Here is a 13,588-nt window from a genome sequence, read left to right as displayed (position 1 = left end):
TATTGTTTTTTTTGTAAGTTCAAGTTTACTTATTTTAACTGATAATTTGAAGATTAAAATTCAACCGGTTAAAAAATTTCCACAGTTAACTGAAGCACTGGTAAGAAATAAACTGATTCTTTGTCAACTTAATGTTATCCACGATAAATGGTATGAATTTGAATTCAGATTACAATACTTCAGAAGTGTGAATTGGGGTTCAAAAATATATTAATTTATGAAAATAGCATCGATGCATCATTTTCTAAAGCCATTTCATCGATCCGATCTCCAATTGGGCAACTACTAAAATCAGAGGCTGATTTACATGAATTTTATACCCAATTCATAACTGACATCAATGGTGTTATTATAATTAAACATCCTCACGATGATTGGTCTCTGATAGTAATAAATATAGCTTATAATTGGAATTTGAATAAGAATAACACAATGTTCATAGTTGACACCAATAATAATCGCAACTGCGCAGGAGTAGAATTCTTATTAAAGCAATTGAAAATGACTTATTTATCTGAAGTTTATATTTTCTGCATGCGGAATTCTACTAATGTTGGTATATTTACTCATGATCCTTACGGTAATGATAAACATCCGTTTTGGAGTAAATTCGAAACCGAAATGGTTTTTCATAACAAGTGGACACTGTATGGACGATTTTTTCGAAAAGGTACGCATTATTAAAATAAAATAAACCACAATTATTTATAATTTTGAAGAAATGAAAATCAGTATTTAATATTCTTATCTGTTTGATTCCGAATTAAACATAATATCGAATTTGATATTGAAAACGAAAAAAAAAAACCTACATACCTACATACATCAATCCATTTTTGAACCTTCTACACTACAAATCGTAGTGTTTTAATTTAAAACACTTTAAGTATTTTAAAATGATGTCACCCATTTGATAAACATTGTAGTAACTTTTCAAACATTTCCAAGTGCATTAAAAGTTACTACAATGTTAATCAAATGGTCGACGTCATTTTAAAACACTTTAAGTGAATTAAAATAAAACACTACAATTTACAGTGTAATATGCTTTCAAATGTCTCAAAACGTAAAGATATGATAAAACTACGAATTTCAAAAATCGACCCCATTACAATAGTAATTCGATGGAATTGTAGTTGGAATTATTAAAATATTAATTAATTGAATTACAATTTTGTTTTTTTTACATACTAAATAATTTTTTTTTATTTCAATTTCTATTTAGCTTCAGTATGTCAGAACTTTTTATTCGACCGTGCTCCATTGAATGGTATCACCGTCTTTATTGCTGGAATTAAACACACATTTGATACTAAGAAAATTGGTTTACGTACTTTTCATAACAATTTCACAAAAGATATAGCTGATGACAAAATACAACAGTTTGAAATCATGAAAAAATTATTAAACATCAAAATTATATATTACGAGTGGAATTATTATCCTTCACGGAGAACTAGTGGATTTTTAGGCGAAAATTTAATGAAAAAATTTCCGCACATTGATGTACTTCATGAATTACATATTTACAAAGTACCATCCTATTCATTACAAGTTTCAGCTCCGATAAAACGAGTTTTGTTAACAATTATCTCACAAAAACGAGGATACAAAACACCTTCAGAGAAAATCATGGACTTTTATGGAATATGGACTCTGATTTCGTTGCTAACGATTTTAACAATTACATTTGCGGTGATATGGTTGAAAAAAAATAGAAATTTCTCCTTTGCATCTTTTGAGGTTATTCGGCTTCTAATCAATACCGAAATCTTAATACCAATCAATACGTTATCTCTTAAAATATTTTTTTCGGTGATATTTTTGTATTTTATGGTCCTCCATGCAACTTTCAGCGGTAATTTAGCTAAATTTCTGACCATCCCGATATTACAAACCAATGTAGAAATGGTTGAGGACTTATTAGATCCACGAATTAGTAAAATTTATCACTCGGGTTTTAATTTTGAAAGCTACCCTTTCGGAGATATTTTGAAAAACAAATCTCAAAAAATTGCAGAATATCCATGCTTCGATTTAGTTATACATAATCCTAATGTAGCATGTATAACGTTATCATCGTTTGTAGAGACATTTTATTACAATATTATGCCATCATCTACAAAAGAGATGATGGAAAAAATTTATTGGACTACTAGTGAATTAGAACCGATGTTCTCAAGTATTTTATTTCGTGTAAAATTTCCTCTGGTCGAACAATGGAATAGGGCTATTTTGAAGACGATGGAAACTAGAATTTTCACACGTGTTGTTGATAAAATAACACAAAAAAATCTTAATAGTTTACACAAATGGCAGATCAAGAATGAAGTAAATTTTCGGAAGATTTATTTTGAAGATTTGAAAATTCCTTTTTTACTTTGGATAGGCGGAACTGTATTCGGACTAATTAGTTTCTTCTTCGAAATATTTATTTTTCGGTATCAAAACAGAAAAATATTAGTGAAAACTGTAAAAATTAAAAATTCTGAAAAGAAACTAAGAGAAAAGCGAAAGCGAAAAATTTTGTTGAAAAGAATGTTAAAAGTAAATTGCTTGTGAATTCAATATATATAATCCTTAATTACAATTCTCAATATTATTTAGCAAATTGTTCAATAGTATCTTTCACGTAATTTGTCGTTTTGTCTCGGACTGCAAGTACGTGGTATTTTACCAATCACAAAGCTGAGTGATAAATTGATATCTTTTCAACATGAGTTTTTGAAAATAGTGCATTACTTAAGTAAGTAAAATATATTTTACAATCATTTGTGAACAATTGTAATCCTTCAATAAAAAATATAATCGTCTAAGCTCTATTGTGAAATCAATTGACGATGTGAATAAAATGAATGGAAAATTATTCCTACGTGATGACAAATCGGTCGATTAATTTAATTTCACATCAAATATACGATTTTTTTCTGTCATTCATCATTCGAATTCCATTTTTCCTTTCTCTTTCAGAATCCCTACAAGCTTTTATCTAAATAAACAATTAACTTGTAGTTCACTCATAAATCAAACAAAAAAATATACTCATAATTGTTATAATATAGCCACATTTATTTAATCGATTACCCGACTTGGCTATCTTTGTTGTATAAATATTCCATAAAACATTTAGCACGTTATAATAAATGTAAAAAAAAAATAATCTTTCTTATTTCATTTATTTCTTAGTAATTTATTATAAAGAGTAATAATTATTTACAAAAAGTATGTATGTATATATTTACATATTTTATAAACGTTCTGATACCCGTGAAGCAACATTTCGTAGTTGTCCATAAACTTTTGATGGTGGAGTCCCCAGAATGAGATTACAGATGGCTCGTCTAGCTAATTGGATATTTTGAAATGATCCTAGAACATGAATCTTTGAGTCTGCTAGGACAATTCGAGTTCTAGTGACATTTTCAATAGTAAATTTAGTTCTTCCTCCTTTTCCAGCTAATCTCCCGATAGCTCTTGATAAATGATCACCTTTCAGTGGTTTAACATCTTGGATTTCAAATGATTCAATAAATAAATCATCTAAACGAAGTAAAGCTAAAGCATCATCAACTTCAAACCCAAGAATAAATGCTTTTACGAAATCAGCACCTTTCTGGAGATTAGAAATATCTTGAGTTTCTCCAGGTACTGTTCGAATTTCTACATTTCTTGTTTTCAAATTAAAACGAATTTGGAGCTTCAGATGCTCGACAATTGGTGGAAAAATTTTAATCCAGTTTTCCTTTAGAGGTGTATAGCGATGAGCTGGAACTGCCACCTAAAATATCAAAAATTTAAGTTGTTTAAATATTTTTATTAAGCAAAGATAAATATCCCCTATCCTAGGACTTTAAAACCTGATTTTTTTGAGGTTAATTTTCTTCGAGAATTTAATTGAAGTCAACATTTAGAAAAAAAGTTTAAATTAAGAAGCATATGCTATCATTTATTATTGATAAAAACATTCTTCCATTGAATGAGGCTTTTCATTAAGTCTCATAGACTTCTTAACCTTGTTTTGAATAATAATGGGCTTATAGACTAACTTGCTATTAATGATTATCTGCTACATAATGTATTTTAATAAATTTTACTAATTTTTTCTTGCTTTTCATTTCAAAATCTTTAGAATTTATATTCAAATCACTCACTTTTCTCATTTCTCCACCTTCAACATTTCTCAGTCTTTTATTAGGAGTCCTACTTTTAACCTTTCCTTCAATACCATTGACAACATCAACCTGACAATTTCAGAGAACAATTATCATCCATTACATTAGATTAATTACTAAAAAAATAAATTAGTTTATATTCTAACCAAACATAACCTCATACCTCCATTTGTGATTCACTAAGATGCCTTCGTTTCGAAGTCGTTTCTCCTTTTTGAGCATTGTTCTTCTCCGCAACAGCACTATCGTTCTCATTAATAACAATTTCCATTTTAAATAAACGAATTTACAACCGAATTAATAATAAAATACTTCAACAAACACGTGAACACTACCAAGCCACGCTTTTATTCAGCTTCTTTCACGTTGTCTGAAGATGGACGATATTTGTCGATGTATCGAAATATCGATAAATTTTTTCTAATATCGAGTCTTCTTATTCGATATTTTTCATAGACGATACATCGATGGTCGATATTTTTTCTCGTCATATCGACCATGTAGAGACCTCTCGTGGTATTTTAAATAACTAACCAAAAGCCATTAGTAGTCACATGTTCAATATCAGGTCTCACGCGTTTATTAATTATTTATTAATTAATTTATTATTAAAAAAAGTAAAAAAACAATCATGTTCAGTATAGATAAAGATGATAGAGGGTTAGAAACTCTATATCAAGAAGATCCACGAAGATTCATGATTGATTGAAAAATGTAAACTAAATGTTATTTCTGACGAGGGTTCTGCAAATAATATCAAAAAGATTAAAAACAACAAAAATTGAGAAAGTTAGGTTATGAAGGATTATTGTAAGTGATGTATAAATATAACAATAATTTTACATAGTAAATCTACAGATATAATCCAATAATAAAACTTATGAATAGAATTTAAATTATCCCGCTTATGACTTTGATATCGATATATCGATATTTTTTAAAAAATATCGATACATCGATAACCATTGATGAGAAATATCGTTTGTCGGATATCGATATTTTTTTTCAATATCGCCCATCCCTAACGTTGTCTTTGTTTTATCGGTAATATAGAAATCAATTTTATCATCTAAACTTTAGTATACATTTTTCAGCATAGTATAAATAATCGGGAATCTTCGTCAATGTTCGGTAATGTCATTGATTATTCCACCAATAATATCACGTTATCGTAGAAAACTAAAATGAACACCAATAACAAACTCTGAAACAAGACTATTCCATTGGAATGGTGGTTACGCCCGACAACTTCCGCAATAGTCGCTCTTTCCGGGACTCTCTGTATGAGAAAGGATGGCTCAGAACAATTATTTTGGTTTTACACACGGAGGAACGCAATATGGGTAAGTAAAAAAAATAATTGACTAAAAAAAAGGGAAAAAATGACATTTTCCAAAATATATATCAATCGACTTTCATATTGACTTTCAATCTCCTCTATTTTTATTCACTAGTTAAACTATTAACCATGCGATTATGAAGCCGGTTCAGCCGCCATTTTGTACTTCAACTTATTCTTTCTAAGCGTCTATCAAATTAATTTTTAATCCAATTCAAAAAATGTTGGCCTTTTGGCTATCATTGATCATCCATCAAAAACATGACTTGATTACAAATAAAATGATTTCTATCATTCATAATTATCATGCTATTATTATTGTATACTTTGTTAATTTACATTGATATTTTATAGAGCTACTAGTGCTGCTGCATATCAAACAGGACAAGCAGGATATGCTGTGACTCCAGCAGCAACTGCTGCTACTTACACTCAAAGACCTGCTGCTGCGGCTGCTACTGGATACGAAACTTACCAGGCAGCTGCTGCTGCAGCCGCTACAGGCACTACATACGCTGGTAAATATCTATATTTATTAGTTATATTTATCATAGAAGTCAATCAATAGTTGCGAAATAATCCAATAAATATTCTATTATTAAAATGACACGTTAGGTTATGATACATAAGACATTCCTTTTCACTTATAGCTGCTAATCCAGGTGCTGTGCCGCAGACATACGATTACGGGTACGGACGTGCAGCTCCAGCACCAACTTACGACGCAACAAAAACTTATTATCAACAACCAGCAGCCGCAGCAGCCGCTGCTACTTATACCACTACTGAAACTCATTATCAAGCAGCTAAACCTGCTTATAGCACTACTAGTGCTTACACGGGTACAGCAAGACAAGCTACAACGACTGGTCAAGCTAAAACTTACCAAGCATCAAGTACTGCTTATCAACAATCAAATCCTACTCAAAGTGCTACTTATTCCTCGGGATATACTGCTCCTGCTACTCCTGCTGCCACTCCTGCAGCTGCAACAAATAGTAAGTGATAAATAAATCTTTTTATTTGCATCAGGAAATTTTTGGAAATATGTTCATTAATATTTTATATATTACAATAATTGTTTCAATGAAGAAAAATAGAAGTTTAATATAATTTAATAGCGATTGCTTTTCTTTTTATTGTTAAACATATTTCGGAAAAAATTTCCTATTATTATTCGTGGATATGAATCGCTGATAGATAATAAAAGCGATTGATATTTACAAAATCGCGCCGTTTCGAAAGAAAAAATAAACTCGGCAGAAATTAAAAATCAATCGACAGCGAAAAAAGCGCTCGCGAATCTTGAATCTGCAATTTGTCTTTAGAAACGGCGAGTACAACGTATTCCGGCTACGACGCAGCGCTATATAGCGCTGCGACTATGTACGTAGCCCAACAAAGTGCAAACAGCAACTCGACTAACCAGAAGACTGGAGGTTGGCAGGGATACGGACGAAAGGGATTTGGAGCTGGTGGTGGTGGAATGAAAAGTATGAGAGCAAAACCTCCACCAAAACCTCAACAACTTCATTATTGTGATGTCTGCAAAATCAGTTGTGCTGGTCCCCAAACTTATCGAGAGCATCTTGAAGGTCAAAAACACAAGAAGAAGGAAGCTTCTTTGAAGGTACCTCAACAACCACCAGCACGTGGTGCTGGTAATTCACTGCGTTGTGAACTATGTGATGTTACTTGTACTGGAAATGATGCTTATGCTGCTCACATTCGTGGTGCCAAGCATCAGAAGGTTGTTAAACTTCATACGAAACTTGGCAAACCAATTCCAAGTGCTGATCCTACTGTTTTAAATCCTAAACCTGCAGCTGCTGCCAAAACAACTGCGGCTAAAAAACCTACTGTTACTGCTACACCAAAAATTAATTTTGTTGCTTGTAAGTATTTTTTTTTATTCCCACTAATTTAAATCAATTTTATTTTAAATAAAATTAACTTTCAATTGTATTTATTATCTAGCGGGTAATCTGGGAACTGTGAATCAAAATACGACAGAAGTGAAAGCTGAAGAAACAACGACAGAAGAAGTCCAAGAAGAAGTAACACCTGAAGAGAAAGATATTCAACCAGTGGGACAAGAATACATCGAAGAAAATAAATCAGAAGATGGGAAAATAATTAGTTTCAATTGTAAATTATGTGAATGTCGTTTCAACGATCCAAATGCCAAAGATATGCATATGAAAGGTCGTAGACATCGATTTGCTTATAAGAAGAAGGTGAATCCAGATTTAGTGGTGGATATTAAACCAAGTTTGAAACAACGAAAAATGATGGAAGAGAAACATCGTCGTCAACAAGCACGTGAGGAGTTTTCTCGACGTCGAGAAGAAATGAATCAAATGGGTCCAATGGGTATGTTAGGTCCAATGATGGATGAAGAAATGATGTATTGGGAAGAACGACGAAGATATGAGGAGGAAATAGAGTATTATGAATGGTATAGACGTTGTGGAAGAGGGCCTGGTGCTCCACCAATGCCACGACCATTCCCTGGACCTCCAGGAATTATGTTCCCTGTTGTTCCTAGAAGATCAGATTCGTCTGATGATAAACATGTTGATGCTCATCACTCAACTATTTATCCAAAAGAAGAAGAACTTCAAGCTGTTAAAAAAATTGTCTCTCACACTGAAAAAGCATTGAAATTCGTTTCTGATGCTTTGGCTGAAGCAAGTTAGTATTTATCTTTATTTCAATTTATCCTTTTAAAATAATTTATATTGATTGAAAATATTTTATTTATAGATAAAAAAGCTGCACAACCATTACCTACATCAACTACAACAAATTCTCCATCGGCTTCTAATACTTCAACTAGTACAACTACAACGACAACCACAACAACAACAACAACTATTTTAAATACAGATTCTGTTAAGAAAGAAGAAGGTACTGATAAGAAAAAACCTATTAATCCACCACAAAAAGAGGATGGTAGTGATGGAAATTTATTCTCATTCCAAAAAGAAAAAGAAGATTCAAGAATTCTACGTGGAGTGATGCGTGTTGGTAATTTAGCTAAAGGATTACTTTTATCTGGTGATAATCACGTTTGTTTAGTGGTCTTATGTGCTGAAAAGCCTACAAAGTAAAATAATTTTCATATCAAACAAATTTATTTAAAATTTTTTTAATTAATTAAACTAAATTGTCTTGAATTACTTTTTAGGACATTATTAAACAAAGTTGCGGAAATTTTACCAGCTCAATTAAAAATAGTTGCTCCAGAAGAAACATATAATGTTGGAAAACATCCAGAATCAGCAGCTTTGACTGTTTCTGGTGGAACTGTAACAGTCAGTGTGACTTTGACAAGTCCTTTGATGCGTGAAACAACAAAATCAACAGCTGCTGCAGGTAATATAACTGTAAAAATAACCGCGACGGCCAAGAAAAGGATAAAATCGGATTATTTATTAAACAATTCACTTTTTAAACTAATATATATTTTTATATTTTCATTTTATCTCTATTTAATTATTAATTTACATTAATTCATATATTATTATTTATCCATAATGTCACTGAAATAATTGTTCTTTTCATGGCCTGAAGAATCAACTGATTAATTCTTTAAGCACCAGGAAACTGATCCAGGACTAAAATGGTTTGATTGTCTATTTTTTTTGTTGACTAATTTTATTCTTCCTCATTCAGCTCGACAGGTAGCTATCGATTTGGTTGTTATATACTTAATAACAATAATAATTATTTATAAAAAATATTTTTTTAATTTAGTTAACCATCTATCTAATCACGCATTTTATTGATATGCTCTAGGCATCGAGTAAATTGATTTATCTTTCAAAATGAACCGGTTAAATAATGATTAATATTAAAATAAAAGTGCACAGAGAATAACTGAGAAGTAAATAATAAAATAATAAAATATTTTTTTCTAATAATTGTATATATATATAAAAAAAATGAAGTGTTTAATTTGAAAACTTAAGGTGAATTATTTAAAAGTAATATATCTTCAGCTAAAGTATCAGAAAATAATTTAACTTCCAACGATAGCTACCTTAATTCTCCTATCATCTAAATCTGCGACGACACCTTTGTCGTACCTGGAGGACTGTTTTAACACTGTCGCGTCGAATTAAAGCGTATTAAAAATCAAATCAATAAAATCATCATAAAAAAGTATATTATATATTTAATAAATGAAAGAAAAGAAATATAAATATATATATATATATATAAACGCTCTTGTGCAGCGTGAGACCCGATATAAGAGACAGAGAGCGTTAAACTTGATACTAAAACTGAAGAAAAAAATGAAAATTTTTTGAAAGTTTCATCCTAAAAAGGCCAACTTGCCATATTTGCAAAAGGAAACAACGCTAAGGCAATCTTATAACTATGGACTTTTTGATCATGCAAAAATAATAATAATAATACAAAAGAAAACCCCTCTATTATTACTTAGAGAATAATCAAAGAGGGTTGGAAAGAAAAAAAAATTAACTGAAAGAATAATAAAGTTGATAAAAAACAAAATAATAATTCGCGATGGCATGATCAAACACTCTAAGTTTTGTCTAAGCGTGTGCTTTCTTTGTTGGGATCTCAGATAATGCTGGACAGCAGCAGGGAGCTGCTCAACCGCAAACGACGCCCGCGACGCCAGCAGTGACGAAACCAGACCCACCAGATGTACTTCCCAAGGCTAAGTGTTTGGAGGCTTTAGCTGCACTCAGGCATGCCAAGTGGTTTCAGGTTTGAATACTGAACTGTTCAGAATCAAATTAATTATTGCCTAAATTACTTAGATGTTTGCTGCCTGAGAATGATTTTTTTATACATCTTGTTAGGTTTTATATTTTTTTTTTTTTAAATAAAAAAGATCGTTCATTACTATGAACTTTTAAATGAAAAGTTATCATTAACTTGGGTATTTAATTTAATTTTTTTTTTTTTGTTTTCAATGATTAATTAATTAAATTTGTCAATTGTTGAATTATATTTATAAATTTTGTGTTTAAAAATGATGATGTATATTCATTTAAGAGATCAATATTAATTTGATAAGAAAAAAAAGAAAAATATAAAAATCTATTGATGTATAAAAATGCATTCTGAGTCGTCGAATCAAGTAGGCAATCGCGAATTTTTTTTTTCTTTTTCAATTTTTCTTGAAAAAAAAGTGCAAGTTATCCTCTCTCTGTCTATGGACATATAAAGAGCACGAAAATAAAAAAAAAAAAACTGCGCAGTCTTAAAACTTCCAGCCTTGTAATAAAAAGAATAGAAAAAAAAATAGAAATGGAAAGACTATTTTTTAAAGAAAAAAAAACATAAAACAACAAAACATAGGCATCTTTCATTAATTAAGCTTTCTCTTAATTGGCAGAATGTAAATGATACTAATAATATATAATAATTAAATATCAAAAAATTTTGTACATTTACATCTGCTAAAAAAAAATGTTATATAATATATATTTTTATTGTTGTATCCAGAATAATAGGTTCTAAAAAAAAAAAATAATAGGATTAACTTGCCACATAAAATAATTTTATTATTTTTCGTAAATTAATTAAAATATTTATTTGCTATTTGTCAATAATTGTTATAAGAAAATTAATTATTCTGGATTATAGATTAAACTCAAGCCTCATTGCGTCTGTTCTAAGTCTGTCTATCATAATAAATAACGTAAGTGTGTTCTTAATTGTCGTTTGTTCTTAATATTAATTAATTTATTTACAGTATTTTTATTATAAATAATAAAAAGACAGACAAGCACAAACACACAATGTCATATACATACCGGGTGTTTTTGTTATTAAGAACCAAAATAATCATTTCAAATTAATTTTTTATTATCCATTTATAAGTTAGGTTATTAAATAAGCTTAGTAGATGCATTAAATAAATTCATAATAATAAATAAATAAATAAACACCCGGTAATAGTTTGATAATGGGCTGGAATTTTATTGAAATGTGATTATAATAAAATAATGACGAGGCTGGAAGGAATAGCTAAAGCCCACCACAAAGCAAATTAGTTCAGGTGTCGTCTCCTAAAATGGGATATGAAATTTTTTTTTTGTTTCAATGTATTATCATATAATTCATCATTATTTCTCTTTTTTGGAATTTTTTAATAGGCTAGAGCATCTTCTCTCCAGAACTGTGTTATTATTATCCGCATAATGCGTGATCTCTGTAATCGCGTGCCTACATGGGGACCATTAAATCCTTGGGTAAGTCAATAAATCATCATTTTTTTAAATTAAAATATAAAATATAAAATATTAATATTCCTATTGATTTCTAGGCATTGGAATTGCTTACTGAAAAGGTGATAAGTACGGCAGGATGTCCATTAAGTCTTGGAGAAGCTTTAAGAAGGTTACTAGAATGTGTCGCTGGAGGTATTTTACTTCCTGGAAGTCCAGGTAAGGTTTAATTAATTTTAAAATTATTTTATAAATTAGGTTGAGATAAAAATAATGCAAAAAATAACCATAGATTTTTATTGTTTTAATTATTAACAGTTGATTGATAATAAAATCACCTATCATAACTTCTAATATTTGATCAACAATTAGAGTAGTTTCCTTTTCTCTTAGATCTCCACTAGTTTTAAATTAATTTACTCCAAATCTCATTTTTTTGCATTACTTTTTCTTCAACTTAATATTCCAACTTTTAAACTAATTTTAAATGATGATACCGATGACGAGGCTGAGTAGGATCCTAAAATTATCAAATGCTATTGAATTCAAGTCTTTTGGATTCTTCTAGCTAAGATAACTATTAAGATCTTGCATAGATGACTATGGCGATCTGATAATATTTTTTTCTGTTATAAAATATATATTATTTATATTGTTTAAAAAAAATATGTACTGACATTGAACTTTGATTTTTTGTTAGGAATTGCTGATCCTTGTGAAAAAGAGCCAGTAGATGCAATAGGTAATATGACTGCTCAACAGAGAGAAGATATAACTGCTTCTGCTCAACATGCATTACGTCTAGTCGCTTTTAGACAAATTCATAAAGTATTGGGTATGGAACAATTACCACCACCTAAACATAAAGGACGTTTTCCAAGGAAACGAAGACGTGATAATAGTAATGGTGAAGGTACTGATTGTGAAGCATCAAAAAAGGATAAAAAAGCTGAAGAAAAAATGGAAACAGACTCAAAATAAAATGTCAACATCTAAAATATTTGTTTGCACGATTATAAAAGCTGAGTAATGAATATAAATATAAAGCACTGAAGTTAAATTTACGAAATAAAACAACAGATTAATTGAATAACTAGTGCAGTAATTGAGATAATTAATTTATGAATTGAATCAAGCACGTAATAAACGAAGATATTGATGTAATGATTATGAAAAAAAAAAACGAACGTTTTCCCATTGTCAATTGCTTGTTTATAATAATAAGCTTGAATGAATACGTGTGATTTATATATAAAAAGAATTTAATATTAATATGTTTCTTTCTCCTTTCTTTGATTAAAATATTTTTTTTACAATCAAATTTTTTGCTTGATTCTAGAGATAGATAAATCTTTCCATAAAATTAATTGTATTTTGAATTTTGAAATTTAATTTGTGGTAGATATTTTTTATATTTAACACAATATATGAATAATGATTGAAAAAAATTCAATAACTGTTTTTAAGTAAGAGAAAATTTTTTTAAACCTTTAACGCAGTGTCAAAATTTTAGTAAATTATTTTTTACTAAAAATGAATAATATTCTTTGATGAAATTTAAAAATATTTTATAATTATATTTAGTCATTGTGTTAAGGCTAATATTAATTATTAGTATTATTATTTGATGATTAAAAATTACTAGTGGATGACATAAATATAATTTATTTAACTCTGGAGTCATATAAATTTTGAATGATAGGAAAAGGATCTTACGAAATGAAAAAATAAAAATTTACGATATCAGTATCATTATTGTTAATATTATTATTGTTTTAATAATAATTATAATATTAATAAATGAATTAAAATAATCATTTCATCGTAGTTTAGAGATGAATTTTGATGTGTATGTGTGTGTTTAG

The 13,588-nt window shown here is 29.4% G+C and overlaps 3 protein-coding genes across 5 annotated transcripts; 2 read left to right on the top strand and 1 right to left on the bottom strand.

Annotated features, from left to right (window-relative positions):
- The first annotated feature begins 173 nt into the window (after window positions 1-173).
- Window positions 174-2,884, top strand: Ir60a (Ionotropic receptor 60a). The gene is made up of 2 exons (XM_035077689.1): window positions 174-670; window positions 1,226-2,884. The coding sequence occupies exons 1-2, from the start codon at window positions 433-435 to the stop codon at window positions 2,560-2,562; spliced, it is 1,575 nt and encodes a 524-aa protein (XP_034933580.1). The 5' UTR covers window positions 174-432; the 3' UTR covers window positions 2,563-2,884.
- A 290-nt stretch (window positions 2,885-3,174) lies between these two features.
- On the bottom strand, window positions 3,175-4,560 carry l(1)G0004 (lethal (1) G0004). The gene is made up of 3 exons (XM_035077741.1): window positions 4,336-4,560; window positions 4,152-4,241; window positions 3,175-3,778 (listed from the first exon to the last, which is right to left on the bottom strand). Exons 1-3 carry the CDS (start codon window positions 4,441-4,443, stop codon window positions 3,248-3,250), a joined length of 729 nt encoding a protein of 242 aa, XP_034933632.1. The 5' UTR covers window positions 4,444-4,560; the 3' UTR covers window positions 3,175-3,247.
- Window positions 4,561-5,356: 796 nt separating this feature from the next.
- Window positions 5,357-12,745, top strand: Zn72D (Zinc-finger protein 72D). Of its 3 annotated transcripts, none has more exons than XM_035096866.1 (11): window positions 5,357-5,515; window positions 5,866-6,029; window positions 6,174-6,509; window positions 6,840-7,406; window positions 7,489-8,205; window positions 8,278-8,620; window positions 8,702-8,889; window positions 10,109-10,254; window positions 11,652-11,747; window positions 11,822-11,942; window positions 12,424-12,745. In XM_035096866.1, exons 1-11 carry the CDS (start codon window positions 5,466-5,468, stop codon window positions 12,702-12,704), a joined length of 3,009 nt encoding a protein of 1,002 aa, XP_034952757.1. In that variant the 5' UTR covers window positions 5,357-5,465; the 3' UTR covers window positions 12,705-12,745. The 3 variants fall into 3 exon arrangements, with proteins under 3 accessions (XP_034952757.1, XP_034952758.1, XP_034952756.1); XM_035096867.1 differs by having other exon boundaries at window positions 5,374-5,515; window positions 6,162-6,509; window positions 6,951-7,406; XM_035096865.1 differs by having other exon boundaries at window positions 5,374-5,515; window positions 6,162-6,509.
- The last annotated feature ends 843 nt before the right edge of the window (window positions 12,746-13,588 follow it).

Source organism: Chelonus insularis, unplaced genomic scaffold (assembly GCF_013357705.1).
Source record: "Chelonus insularis isolate UGA/USDA-ARS -01 unplaced genomic scaffold, ASM1335770v1 contig_146_pilon, whole genome shotgun sequence".
In the NCBI taxonomy this organism is placed as follows: Eukaryota; Metazoa; Arthropoda; class Insecta; order Hymenoptera; family Braconidae; genus Chelonus; species Chelonus insularis.
This window is presented reverse-complemented; position numbering and strand designations above follow the sequence as displayed.

Coding starts and splice junctions, on each gene's coding strand:
- Ir60a (XM_035077689.1), top strand. CDS start 433: ATGTTCATAGTTGACACCAATAATAATCGCAACTGCGCAGGAGTAGAA. Junction 671..1,225: donor TGGACGATTTTTTCGAAAAG/GTACGCATTATT, acceptor ATTTCTATTTAG/CTTCAGTATGTCAGAACTTT.
- Zn72D (XM_035096865.1), top strand. CDS start 5,466: ATGGCTCAGAACAATTATTTTGGTTTTACACACGGAGGAACGCAATAT. Junction 6,510..6,839: donor TCCTGCAGCTGCAACAAATA/GTAAGTGATAAA, acceptor ATTTGTCTTTAG/AAACGGCGAGTACAACGTAT. Junction 8,890..10,108: donor AAAATCAACAGCTGCTGCAG/GTAATATAACTG, acceptor TTGGGATCTCAG/ATAATGCTGGACAGCAGCAG.